The 14,100-nt window shown below is 41.4% G+C and overlaps 1 protein-coding gene across 1 annotated transcript in view; it reads left to right on the forward strand.

Moving 5' to 3' along the window:
- LOC112224598 (protein phosphatase 1 regulatory subunit 21) overlaps nt 1–13,639 on the forward strand; it is a 29,073-nt gene extending 15,434 nt beyond the window's left edge. Inside the window, exons 11-21 of the mRNA XM_024388242.2 lie at nt 368–504; nt 3,896–3,988; nt 4,249–4,376; nt 6,114–6,266; nt 6,531–6,623; nt 6,865–7,131; nt 8,377–8,412; nt 8,518–8,634; nt 9,929–10,027; nt 10,504–10,632; nt 11,454–13,639. Coding sequence (XP_024244010.1) covers nt 368–504; nt 3,896–3,988; nt 4,249–4,376; nt 6,114–6,266; nt 6,531–6,623; nt 6,865–7,131; nt 8,377–8,412; nt 8,518–8,634; nt 9,929–10,027; nt 10,504–10,632; nt 11,454–11,486 — 1,285 coding nt within the window. The 3' untranslated portion in view covers nt 11,487–13,639. The remainder of the gene's footprint in view (nt 1–367; nt 505–3,895; nt 3,989–4,248; nt 4,377–6,113; nt 6,267–6,530; nt 6,624–6,864; nt 7,132–8,376; nt 8,413–8,517; nt 8,635–9,928; nt 10,028–10,503; nt 10,633–11,453) is intronic.
- Nucleotides 13,640–14,100: the final 461 nt, after the last annotated feature.

Here is a 14,100-nt window from a genome sequence, read left to right on the forward strand (position 1 = left end):
TACTCATTTACATTAGGTAATGTGTACTGTACACGTGTGTGTGTGTGTGTGTGTGTGTGTGTGTGTGTGTGTGTGTGTGTGTGTGTGTGTGTGTGTGTGTTCCTCCCTATCCCCCTCTTCTTTTCCCCCTCCCCAACCTGGAGGAAGAGTACGGCCCCTCTCTGTACCTGAGCCCTCACCTCTGAGTGTGTGTGTTTCTCTATGGCTGCGTTTACACAGGTAGCCCAATTCTGATATTTTTTTCCTACTAATGGGTCTTTTGACCAATCACACCAGATAATTGGTCAAAAGAAAATATCAGAATTGGGCTGCCTGTGTAACTGCAGCTGATGTGTCTCAACCTCTCCTCCTCTCTTCTCCTCACCAGTCTGGAGGAAGAGTGCTGGACTCCTCTGTGTACCTCCTCTCTCACCTCGAAGAACCAGGAGCTGCAGAGTGACATGAAGAGAATCACTTCTTTGTTCGACAAACTACACAGCTACATCAGCCTACTGGCCTTACCTAGTGAGTTAACACAAAGGATAGAAGTGAGAGGACTGACTGCGCCAAAATCAGTCAGCGCAAGAATAAAGCGTGAAGCAGACCAAGTGGGATTTTTTTAGTATGGAGGGTGTTAGGGTTGGGTGGATTTCCATACCTTCATACAGTTCCTGTACCATACCGGGGTATACGGTATTATCAGCAGTGCATATAAGGGGCGCTATTTCTTTCAGAGTATAAAAATATATATATCATGCTGACAAAGTACTAGTGAATTCCTATATTGGATGCTAACTAAATGCTAACAAGCGAACATAAACTAAATGCAAGTACAGACAACCCAACAATAAAGTTTTACAAATGTCTCAAAAGGCAACTCGCACTGCTGTAGCCAAGAAGCTTGAACTTGCACACTAACCATCACACACTAACCAGCTAGCAAGTTAGCAAACCAAATGCATAGCTGGAGCCCTGAGATGGAGAAAATGTATTTGGCATTTAGATAACTTATGTTTAAGATATTTAGTAGGGAATTTCAAGTGGAACTTGATCACCACTTGTGCTGCTCAACAGTGGACATCGTATCACAAAACGTAAGTTTAAAAAACCAGTTTGCTCCATGTGATCTTTGTTAACAAACATATGTGACTGGCTCAATAGGATTTTTGTGAATGAAAAAGAAACAAAATTATTTGGGGATGGTATTGAACATCATACAGTCGGTTTTCAAAAACACCCCGGTATACCAGTAAAGCCTAGAAGTGTGTCGAATTTTGTTAAGCGAGGCTTATTTGGTAGAATAGAAGTTGTTACGAATGTACTGATATAAGAGGATGCATGTGGCATCCCAGCAGCTTTGAGAAAAATATTTTATATCGGGGTTGTGCATGTTCACATGCATATCTGCCCTCTCATTGTCTAGGATGTTCCCGTCTCCTCCCGCCTGCCTTTGTCCTTTGCGGACATTTATTCCCATTGGTAGAGCAGACGGTCAAATATCTTGTCAAGGTCGTGCCTTCAGAAAGTATTCATACCCCTTGATTTGTTGTTACAGCCTGAATTCAACATGTATTAAATAGATGTTCTTTCCTCACCCATCTACACACTACACCATAATTACAAAGTCAAGACATGTTTTTGCAAATTTATTGAAAATGAAATTCAGAATGTTTTCTGTAAGTATTCACACCACTGAGTCAATACATGTTATAATCTTTCTGGGTAAGTCTCTTAAGAGCTTTGAACACCTGGCTTGTCCAATATTTACCAATTGTATTATTTTCAAAATTCTTCAAGCTGTCAAATTGGTTGTTGATCATTGCTAGACAACCATGTCCAGGTCTTGCCATAGATTTTCAAGCAGATTTAAGTCAAACCTGTAACTCAAGAACATTCCCTGTCTTCTTGGTAAGCAACTCCAGTGTATATTTGGCCTTGTGGTTTAGGTTATTGTCCTGCTGAAAGGTGAATTAATCTCCCAGTGTCTGGTAGAAAGTAGACAGAATCAGGTTTTCCTCTAGGATTTTGCTTGTGCTTTGTTTCATTCCATTCCTCAGTCCTTAATGATTAGAAGCATACCCAATTACCCATATGATGCAGCTACCACAATGCTTACAAATATGGAGAGTGGTGTGTTCAGGAAAAAGTGAATTGCTTTGCCACATTTTTTGCAGTATTACTTTAGTGCCTTGTTGCAAACAGGGTTAATGTTTTTGGAATACTTTTATTCTGTACAGGCTTCACTCTGTCAATTAGTTGTGGAGTAACTTCAATGTTGATCCATCCTTAGTTTTCTCCTATCAAAGCCATTATATTCTATAACTGTTTTAGAGTCACCATTGGCCTCATGATGAAATCCCTGAGTGGTTTTCTTATTTTCCGGCAACTGAGTTAGGAAGGACACCTGTATCTTTCTAGTGACTGGGTGTATTGATAATTTATTAATTTGTGAACATTTCCACTTTGACATTATGGGGTATATTGTGTGTACGCCAGTGACAATCAAAATGTAATCCATTTTAAATTCAGGCTGTAACACAACAAAATGTTGAGAAAGTCTAGGGTTAGGAATACTTTTTGAAGGCCCAGTAGATAATCTTTGATTACCATCAGCCTACTGGCCTTGCCTAGTGAGTAACACAGTGTAAAAGTTGCACCCCTTTTTGCCCTCAGAACAGCCTTAATTCGTCGAGGCATGGAATCTACAAGGTGTCCAAAGTATTCCACAGGGATGCTGGCCCATGTTGACTCCAATGCTTCCCACAGTTGTGTCAAGTTAGCTGGATATCCTTTGGGTGGTGGTCTGTTCTTGATACATATGAGAAACTGTTGTGAAAAACCAAGCAGTGTTCCAGTTCTTGAGACACTGAAACCGGTGTGCCTGGCACCTACTACCACAACCCGTTAAAAGGCACTTCAATCTTTCGTCTTCCCCATTCACCCTCTGAATGGCACACATACTGTACACAATCCAAGTCTCAATTGTCTCAAGCCTTAAAAATCCTCTTAACCGGTCTCCTCCCCTTCATCTACACTGATTGAAGTGGATTGAACAAGAGACATCAATAAGGGACCATAGCTTTCACCTGGTCAGTCTATGATATGGAAAGAGTAATGTTTTGTACACTCAGTGTATATAATCCTACTGGCTTTACCTAGTAAGGAGAGAGAGAGGGACTGCTGTGCTACTCGGGAATTTTATATCTGAGGCATCACAGTGCTAGAGGTGTCACTATAGATCCTGGGCTGTATCACAACCGGCTGTGATCGGGAGTCCCATAGGGTGGCACGCAATTGGCCCGGGGTCTTCCTGGTTAGGGGAGGGTTTGGCCGTTATTGTAACTAAGAATTTGTTCTTATTAACTGCTTAACTTGACTAGTTTATTTTACTTTATAAAGTTGTTTTTTTTACCCCTTTTTCTTCCAAATTTCATGTTATCCAATTTGGTAGTTACAGTCCTATCCCATTGCTGCAACTCTCTTACGGACTCGGGAGAGGTGAAGGTCGAGAGCCAAGCTTCCGTCGAAACGACACAACCCAGCCAAGCCTTACTGCTTCTTGACACGCTGCTCACTTAACCCGGAAGCCAGCCGCACCAATGTGTTGGAGGAAACACCGTACACCTGGCGACCGTGTCAGTGTGCACTGCGCCCGGCCCGCCACAGGAGTCGCTAGTGCACGTTGGGATAGGAATATCCCTAGCGGCCAAACCATCCCCTAACCCGGACGACGCAGGGCTAATTGGGCCGGCTGTGACAGAGCCTGGAGTCGAACCAGGATCTCTAGTGGCACTGCGCCACTCGGAAGACTGACTTTCCTAGTTAAATAAAAATTATGTATAAAATGTCAGTTTACTGGCCTTACTAGTGAGTAGTGTGGGACTTGAGGAAAATCATGTGTGCAATTGTTTTCCAGGTGTTCGACAGGACTCCATGCCCCAGAGCAGTTCCTCTGCTGTCTTCACCCAGCTAGCGGCCTGTCTACACAGCCTTCACGATGCGGTCAAAGGTGAAACTTTTTTATATTTTTTACTAGAAATGGTTTTTTGTCTGTTTTTATAGACTAATGTTCAAGCCACTCTGTCCTTCCTCTGTGTTCTGTAGAGATGTTTAAGCTTAACTGTTATAAAGCAATATACCTGCAGGCTTCAAATAAAATGGAACCAATAACAGTGTAAGCCCCCTGTGCCATCCTTTAACTGTTGGTCTCCTTCCTGTGTGTGCAGAGATTATTTTGTATGTATAAGCTAAATCCCTCTGTCTCTACAGAGATGTCTACTCATTACAGCCAGAAGGCCGGTCTGGAACAGGAGTTGTCTACAATCACTCAGAAGCTCCGCACTACTAATGAGTGTCTGCTGGCTTCCCTGGGCTCCCTCACCAGCAGCACCGGCAAGGTAAGACCATTTACCGCTATAGAAACACTGGGTATGTATTAGTGATTGGGGGGAAAAAATAGATGCAGTTACATATCGCAATATTATTTTGGGATGATATTCTATCAATTCGGCTGTCCATTTATAATATATATATATATATATATATTTTTTTTTTTTAATCATCCTTGTTTTTGATCTTATTTTTAAATAGTGAGCCAACATGTTTTCAGCACTTATTTCCATGACTGATCAAAACACATTTTCTCTTGTCTCTGCAGCAGATCTATAATGAGCAATATGTTTGGAACATCAAATCGCAATATATATTGTATCTGCACCGAAGTATGGTGATAATATCGTATCGTGAGTTCCCTGGCAATTCCTGGCCCTATCTGTTATCACAACATCTGTCTAAATGGACACAACTGGCCCCAGCAAACAAGCACACTGACGGAGCCGCTGTTGTTTTTGGTTGGCATTCTCACATTATCACAGTTTCATAGGTTGGGTAACATGAAAAAATATTGATGGATTTTTGTCAGTAAAAAAATAAGATTTTTTTTATTTTTTACTTCCCGGGAATAGTCAATGACATTGGACTTATTTCCATTGTGGTCCCTATTTTTGCTGTTTTCTTTACATTTGATGAGTTTAAGCAATAGTAGCAACTGCCTTGGTATCTGGCTCATCGACCGTGAGGATTGGTCGTTTACAATACATGACCACCAATAAGAAGGGAGGGCTTAGTTGGGGAAGGAGGGATTTTTTCACAGATCCGCAGCTTATTAGAGCATTACAGCTGTGTACCCCAGATAAAAGTGGTGGGGCTTTGAAACGGAGACGGTACAGTGAGTGGATACGTTTGTACTATACGTATGAGAGCCTTGCGGGAATTGAAACCACGACCGTACCAACTGATTGTATGTAGAGGAAGTAGATATGTTACTGATTATCGTTATAATAGTAAAAGGCATGTTTTTAGTCTCTGGTGCATTCATCAGCCAGGCAGCAGTAGACACAGACCGACTGTTTGAGGTATGAGAGATGGACTACTGTTCTATGTTGTTGTGGAAGAACAGGGATGGAATGCTCTGGGCTGGCTGGTTGCAGAGTTCTGAAGGAAGGATGTTTACTATGAGGTGATCTGAGTGGGCGAGTTGTTTTGAATGGCCTGGTGCCCTAGGTGGTCTAAAATGTGCAAACTCCGCCCACCCAGGCCATCTGGCCATGTTAAATAAAGTAATACGAACTTGGTTAACAGTAGTGGGAGTGTAAAAAAAGAGGAGCAAGGCACTCGTCATATAATTAAGTTGTAGTGGGAGTGTGTATTAGAAATCTGTCTATTCTGTCAATCCCTTCCACTGACCTACTTAAAGGAACAGAGACGTAGCTGTGTTGGATAAGTGTGTATAGGAAAGTTTGACTTGGTGTTGTGGGTTTGTTTTAAGTGTGTGTATAGTGAAGTAATCATGACAAAAGATTTTATAAACTCCTTTCACATTAGTATGTTTAATTGCACCTGTTTCACCCTCATATTGAAGCGTATACAATATTGATTGTTGCACCGTGATATTGAAATAGCGGTGTGGACTACAACATATAGGCCTAGAAGACCATGTATATGGCTCACCAATACTGTTTATAAGAAGACCTTCATAAAGCTTATACTTCCTTAAAACAAATGATAAATAATTGGTGTCTATATCTGGATGATAAGTCTTACCGTAATATTCATTCTGTACTGTTTTTCTACAGATTGCGACGTTCTTCAGCAACAACCTGGATTTCTTCACGTCTTCGACAGGCTACAGTCCAAGAGGGGGGGCCGGGGCACTCAACCCCCTGCAGGCAGAGAGCATGCTGGGTAACAAGAAGAAGGCCTCTGACTACATGCATGCCATCAGAAAGGTCAGTAGCTTTCCCTCGCTTTGCTGGTCATGTCACCTTCACAGACCTGGGTTAAAATACTATTTAAACATCATTCAGCTGTGTTCAATTAAGCTTGCCTAGCAAAATAGAACCAATAAAATAGTCTTAAGTGTAAATCCTGCCCCATCTGGCACGCCAATCCAGGCTGCCTAAAGCAAACAGTGGAACATCCCCTTAACAACGATGGTGTGGTTCAGTATAACGGTGTGTATTTGACTCCTGTCCTGTCTGTTGTGTATCCAGCCCAGACCAGAGACTGTTCCATACAGAGAGGCCCTGTTGCACCGCCGTGTTCTAACTAGCTCTACAGAGAGCAGAGAGGGACTCACACAACAGGTATTGTTTGTATTTCCACGCTCCTCTCTTCCCTTCTACCCTCCAGTCTGTCAGTACACACGTCTGACTCCTTATAATGCTCAAGGTAACCCATTTGGTTACTGACTTGGTAAGTGTTTTAGAGAAGTATAGTCCTCTTAAAAACTCGCTCCTTTTCTTTCCGCCTCTCCTCACTGTGTCCTCTCCTCTGTGTCATCTCCTCCACATCTCCATTTCCCTCTGTGTCCTCCTATCACTCCAGGTGGTGGCGAGCCAGGAGAAGATTGCTCGTCTGGAGCAGGAGAAGGAGCACTGGCTGCTGGAGGCCCAGCTGGGCAGGGTGAGGCTGGAGAAGGAGAGCCAACGCATCCATGACCTGGAGACACAGCTCTCCTCTGCCCTGGGAGGAGGAGGCAGCCCAGCCCACTCTCTGGGCCAGGCCCCGGGCAGCCCAGCCCTCGCCAGCCTGGAGGACGGCGAGATGGAGGAGAGAGGAGCAGGGAAGGAGGCTATGCTAAGCAACAGTCTGGTAGATACATCTTCACTCTTGTTTTTTTTTTTTTTACGGTTGCAAGAATCCTCAAAGGGATTTCAAGAAAACTGGTAACTTTTGGAAACTTTCCGGAATTTTGCGACCTTTTTTTTTCTTCAACAGTGATTGAATTTGTCTTCATCCTCATGCTTAACAATACTACTTTGCAGTTGTGTGAGATTAAATCTAGGGACATCATTCCTCCCTTTACATCCCTCCCCTTTCCCACAAAATGAGTCGGACACATCCTCGTGGGAGCAGCGTTAACATGCATTTGACTGTTTTGGCTTCAGTGAAGGCGGTTGTGTTGTCAGTGTCTGGTTAAGTTCCAATTATCTCTCCTTTGGCCCAAGGTGTGCACTTGTTCATTTCCCTTCACTGATTTGAAAGTAAATGATGGGTATAAGGAATATGCTGGAAACTCCCTCTAGCCCATGCCTCCACAAATTGAATGCTTTTTAATTTTTAAATATATTTATTTATATTTTTAAATATATTTATATATAGATATATATATATATATATAGATATGTTTTTACCTTTATTTAACTAGGCAAGTCAGTTTAGAACCAGTTCTTATTTACAATGACGGCCTACCCCAGACGACGTTGGGCCGATTGTGCGCCGCACTATGGGACTCCCAATCATGGCCGGTTGTGATACAGCCTGGAATCTAACCAGGGTCTGTAGTGACTCCTCTATTACTGAGATGCAGTGCCTTAAACCGCTGCACCACTCTGGAGTCCTAGTAGTTAACGAGAGTACACCTCATGAGAAAATAAATATTATTGGGAGGCACCAGCTTCCTTGTTTCATAATGTCTGTATTTTAATAGTATACTCAAGGTCCAGGATACACCCACTTAATCTGGTCCCAGATCTATTTGCGTTGTCAAGATCGCACAAACAGATCTGGGACCTGGCTAGCACCATGCTAGTCACTAACTGGACACGGTTGTCATTAACAACCAGCTAAACTCTTCATTCACAGATGTCTATAAATGTAATTCCTTGCAGGTCCAGTTTCAGATACCATTAGGGGCCTGTAGTGTTTTATTGGATTTCAGTGGGTTTTATTAGTCTGGGCTCAGATCTGTTTGTCCTGTATAGCCAAAAATGACCATAGCAGTCGGCAAGATGACAGAAACCGATCTGGGACCAGGCTTGGTTACATTATTATAGCTTTCTCAATTCTCATAGAGAGTGAGTATCTAACTGTGTTTTGTGTTTTTCATCTCATCAGGTTGGCATGTTAACCACAACTCCTACCAACGAGGATGTAAGTTTGTCTTGTTCTTCTTGACCCAACTATTCCTAGTGTAATTACAACACCGGTGTAAGAGCAATTTCATGTAAAGTTGTTGTCCTCTCTGTGTGCTTACAGGTGGGAGACGAGGAGTCCAGAGAACAGCTGATTAAGACTCACTACATGGCCAGAGTAGGAGAGCTCACCACACAGCTACAGGTCTCTGACAGCAAGGCGGTTAACTTCCATGCTGAGGTGAGATACTGGATCTAATTCCCATTCATAAAAGCAGAACTATTATTTCCTATTGAATGTAAAAGGATGTGTAGATCTTATTTTGTTGGTGGATACTGGGGAGAGATATGGGGAACAAAGTCACATGTGCGCTCAATTTAGACGCTGCTATACAGAAGACTAACTTACTAGTTGTACAGTCACTTAACCATTTCCCCTCATGTCTTCCTTCCTCTAATACATACAGTGCATTCGGAAAGTATTCAGACACCTTGACTTTAAGTTACAGCCTTATTCTAAAATTTTCCCCCTCAAATCTACACACAATACCACATAATGACAATGAAAAAACAAGTTTATATATATGATTGGACTCCAATCAAGTTGTAGAAACATCAAGGATGATCAATGGAAACAGGATGCACCTGAGCTCAGTCTCATAGCAAAGGGTCTGAATACTTACACAATCGGCCCAATGCAAACATTTCTAAAAAAAAAAAGTTTTAGCTTTGTCATTATGGAGTATTGTGTGTAGTAGATTGCTGAGGATTTAAAAAAAAATGTAATCCATTTTAGAATAAGGCTGTAATGTAACAAAATGTTGAAAAAGTCAAGGGGTCTGAATACTTTCCGAAGGCACTGTACATGTGTATATGTTCCTGCTGCTATTTTGGTAACCTACTTCAGTCCTATACGTCTTGTTCCAAGGGAAATGGAAACGGCAACAGTTGACCATACTGTAGTCAAACCTTGTTTCCCTAAGAAGACAACTTTGTCTTTTCTCTCGATCCGCTCTTTCTATTCCATCCTGTATTTCCAGCTGGACGGACACAGGTGTGCTCACAGGGAAATCATAACATTTTTACACTGGGGTTCCCGGTTCCAGACCTACACTAGGATATATATATTTTAGAATTGTTACTTTTTAAATATTTTTGTTTATATACATGTATCTACATTGGCATGAAATAAGTTGTTATCCTATAGTTAATCAAATCTAAAGATAGACATGTGGCGTTAGTATGTAGTATTGACTTACTGCCACATGTCAACCCTCCGTGCTATGCATCACGGCAGTAGGATTCCTCCTGATAGATGGGGAACTGGAAGTAGTGACTTAGAATCTCCCACAGTCAAACTTTGCTGTAGCAGGGTCCGTTCAGTTCAAACCCAGACATCATGTAGGCCTATATTTAAATAGTTTTAGCGAAGAGCATCCCATTTTGTGACTTCCCATTAGTTGAAGTGATCATCTGTGGATATGTTATAGGTTAGTTTATTCTCTATCTCCTGTGTTGTAACTTCCCACCCTCAGTGTCGAGCCCTGGCCAAGCGTCTGGCTATCGCAGAGAAGTCACGGGAGACTCTGACGGAGGAGATCAAACTGGCCAATCAGAAGATCACACGTCTCCAGGTAAACAACATCTGTTGTCTAACTGCCTGACTGAAAGAAACCAGCATATCCCAGATCCAATCAGCTTTCTAATTTATTACATTGATATTTGTTGTTTATTATGTATATTTGTTCTGACCTTTTGCTTTTTTAAGTAGGATTTAGAAAGTAGGATTCCCATGTATTCAGTAAACATGGCATATTAACTTTAACCTTAAAAACAAATATAAAAATGTTCAACTTCATATTCAGTTCCAGCACCACCTCGTGTGAAAATTGCGCATTTCTGTTTTGTAGTAAAAAAAGAGAGGATGATAAATTTGGTTGTCATTTTCCTCTATTTTTTACTACAAAAGACATCATTTTCACATATGTTGATGTTTGGGTGGTGCTGGAGATTATGAATATAAAGTTGGACATTTAAATATATTTTTTTTTAAGTCCTTTAAATAAACATATTGGCTCTACCTAGCCACAACATGTTCCTTGTCTTTCAGGATGAACTGGCCACGACCAAGAGGAGTTACAAGGAACAGCTCAGTATGATGAGTGACCACCTGTGCAGCATGAACGAGACTCTCAGCAAACAGAGAGAGGAGATCGACACACTCAAACTGGGCAGCAAAGTATAGAGTCCCCTCACACATTCCTCACTTACTCTGTCGACTGCTACTATATTGATGAGGTCTCTCTTGCAAAACAGATTTGATCTCATTGAGACTAACCTTGATAAGTTAAGGTTCAATAAAACACTTCACTCACTGGCCCGCACAGCAACATAAGCAGTACTAGGTCAGGTTATGCTGATATAGACATAACCCAGTAACAAACTACTATCCATTCTGAGGGGAGCTGGGATGTGCCAGTGGGGGATAGGGGAGGGGGGGGGCACAGCAGGGTCTGATAGGAAAAGCACCTGCTGGAGTTAGAGGCTGACATCTGAGAAATTCATTACTGTTTGGCTGGGCTGTTGAAGTCAAGGAAGAGGCCTTCTGTTAAAACCCACTTCTCTTAAAACACTTCTGAGATGAGGTGTGTGTATACGTTCTGAGGGTATGGATTTCATCAACCCAAGCTGTTGTGTGTGAATGGTGGCTGCCAAGTGCTGACACAAGCCTATTCAACCTGAATACAATCCAAGTGTAAAGAAATAAACCGATTACATGATTAGCTGTGAGTGAAACTCTAGAATGGAACTAACAATGTTTCAAAGTCGAGACTCATTCATGTGGTTTCTTTCATGAGTGCTCACTGGTCACGTACTAACACCACAATCTTATTCAAAAAATGCCATTCCGATCTCCAGATTACAGTACCAAAACAGAAGTGTTGATACTAGGACTAGCGCTCCTGCTTTTGCTTTATCGCTTTAATGTTCATTCAGAAATGTATTGAGTCTTGGTTTACCATGCGTTATATGTAACTCAACCCCTCCTGCCTTTTCCAGGGAAACTCCAAACTTCTGAAGAAGAGTCGGTAGGAAAGTCTGTTGGGAAACGTGCTACATTTTGGATCGGCAGAGCACCCTGGACTGAGCTTTACTATGGCACAACCCACCCACTACAGTCCTGTCAGCTCCCTAGCACCCCAAGATGGAGGACCCTGTTAACTTCTCTATCAGAGGGTGGGCTATTAGGGGGTGTCTCTCTGATACCACTCTGCTTAACCATAAATAAGCAGTTTATCTAATGTGTATTTCTGATTTACACAGATAATGACTTTTGTAAAGTGCTTCCTAACGTGTGACGGAGGGCAGACTGACAACTGCTTGACCCATTGACCTTTGGTTTGAGGGAAGTAGAGGAAAAAAATAAAAATCCTAGTGAGGTCATGGATGCTCACTAAAGTCAGGGATGAAGACCACCAGGCCCTCATGGTTAGTCTTTCTCTCTCTCTCTCTCCTATCTCTGTGTGCTAAGCGTAGGAATGACATATGTATTACTCAAATTGCTATTAAGTGGGAAGAGGAGATCATACGAACGAGTGAGAATGTGTTTGCATTATGTAAGGGAATGTCTGTCTAATACTGTGACAGAAAATAATTGAATCTTTCCATGTTTTATTAGATGGTTTTTAGTTTCAGTGAGAGAAAATGTGTGCAAATGTTGGTTATGTTTACCACAGTCTTCTGTTTGAAGAAGGGCTGCCCCAGATTAAATCAAGGAATGAGTGACCAATTAATTAGACACACACTAGCCTCTGAAGTCCAGGCTTCGCGCTTAACCGAAAGCCTGAAACAGACACATTCCCTTAACTAGATATCCCATCTATCCTCTAGAACAGATAGAAGAATCCATATACTCAAGTAGCATTTATGACCTTACTCGCCAGAAGGTGGAGATTGCCATTGGGACATAGATAATATAGGGCTGACTAATTCCATATTTAGTGCACTGGCTTTGGTAAAAAAGTAGTGCACTATATAGGGAAAAGTGTGCCATTTTGGAAGTAGTCCAGGGGTGTATTCGGTGAGATGAAACGTAAAGAATGTGACAGTGCAGATAGAAATGCAGTGACATAGAATAGATCTGTCTCGATTCCCCAATCAGTTCTAACATGACAAATGTTCTATGATATTTCTATCTGAACTCGGGCCAATGTAGAGTTCATAAAATGGTGACCGTTTGTCTGTGATGTTTCTGTAGTGTGGATGTGCACTGAGGAGAACTGTCTGCGTCCCAAATGGCACCCTATTCCCAAATAGTGTGTTACTTTTACCAGAGCCCTATGGACCCTGGTCAAAAGTAGTGCACTATATAGGGAATAATGTGGTGCCATTTGGGACATAGTATGTGTAGCACCACAGTCTCTAAACCCATGTTATTATGTATTGATGAAAAAGGGTTGTGAATATAATACTCCTTTTGAATCATTCAATGTACATTTATTGTATTGTGTACTTTTTAAAAGTAATATACTAAAAAACAAAGGCATTCATTCTACGGTTTCAAATGTCTAATTTCCATGATGACCCAATGAAATGACTGGTTGATCAATGAAAAAGATAAGAAATATCAAGGTAATCAATCACTCACCTGCATTTATTTTTTGATTATTGGGTTTGAGATCTTTGGAAATATGTCTATTGAAAGGCAATACACACACAAAGGTCCACTCTCTTGGAACTCGAGTGAGACTGTATCACTGTTTGTGTACGGCACTTTACAATTGTATTATTGGCATGTTGGCAAGCTAGTCAACCCCTTGTTTGGAAATGTGTAATGACATCTCTAAACTGTTTACAATTAACAGCAGGGTCGTGTTCATTGGGGTACACCGTATCAGAACTTTTAGCAACGGAAAATGAAAGTTCAGATAGTTAAATGCTGTTTCGGCCAGTTATGGAACATTTTCTTCCATTTTGTACCTTATCCTGTGGACGGTTTAGACCGAAAATTGGTTTGGATGAGTTTGGATGCTTCTGATAGGTTTTGACTGGTTCTTACGTGTTCAGTTCAACCACCAGGTTTACCAATAATGAGATCTCTATTATACCTGCCATTGGATCTTTTATATGATGAGAATTCAAGAGGTTTGCCAACATGCCCTATACTACTGAAACTTGTAAAACAATGTAATCTGACAGACCAACAGATTGCACATATGAAATAAATAATAAAGAGCTCAATATTCTTTGTTTTGTGTTTGTACTTATTGACGTACCACAGAGTTGAACACTTCAGGATATGTTGACAAGCTACTGTAGATTTATGAAGTTCCAATGTTATATGGCAAACAAACTTAACTATGTCCAAAATGTTCCCAATCTCAAATAATTCAGGTAACACTAGCAGCTAGAACCAAACACTCCTACACAAGCAAATTTCATAAGCCACTCGCACATGTGAGCTATTTTTGTTGCAGGTGCATGATAACAGTTGAATAATATGAGAAATAACCTGCACACCGCTCTTGCTAGTATTCAACAGTGTTCTTTAATAAGTTTTACCCATCGGCCTCAAGGCCTTTGTCAGAGCTTTTGCAACCACTCATACACTACCACCCATAATAATGGTTGGCAGTTCCAGGATGATGGCCCTTACAGACTTCTGTTGTCAGCTGCACTGTTACTTCTTCAGCAAAGAACAGGATAA

The sequence above is a fragment of the Oncorhynchus tshawytscha genome, linkage group LG25 (genome assembly GCF_018296145.1).
Source record: "Oncorhynchus tshawytscha isolate Ot180627B linkage group LG25, Otsh_v2.0, whole genome shotgun sequence".
Taxonomy (NCBI): Eukaryota; Metazoa; Chordata; class Actinopteri; order Salmoniformes; family Salmonidae; genus Oncorhynchus; species Oncorhynchus tshawytscha.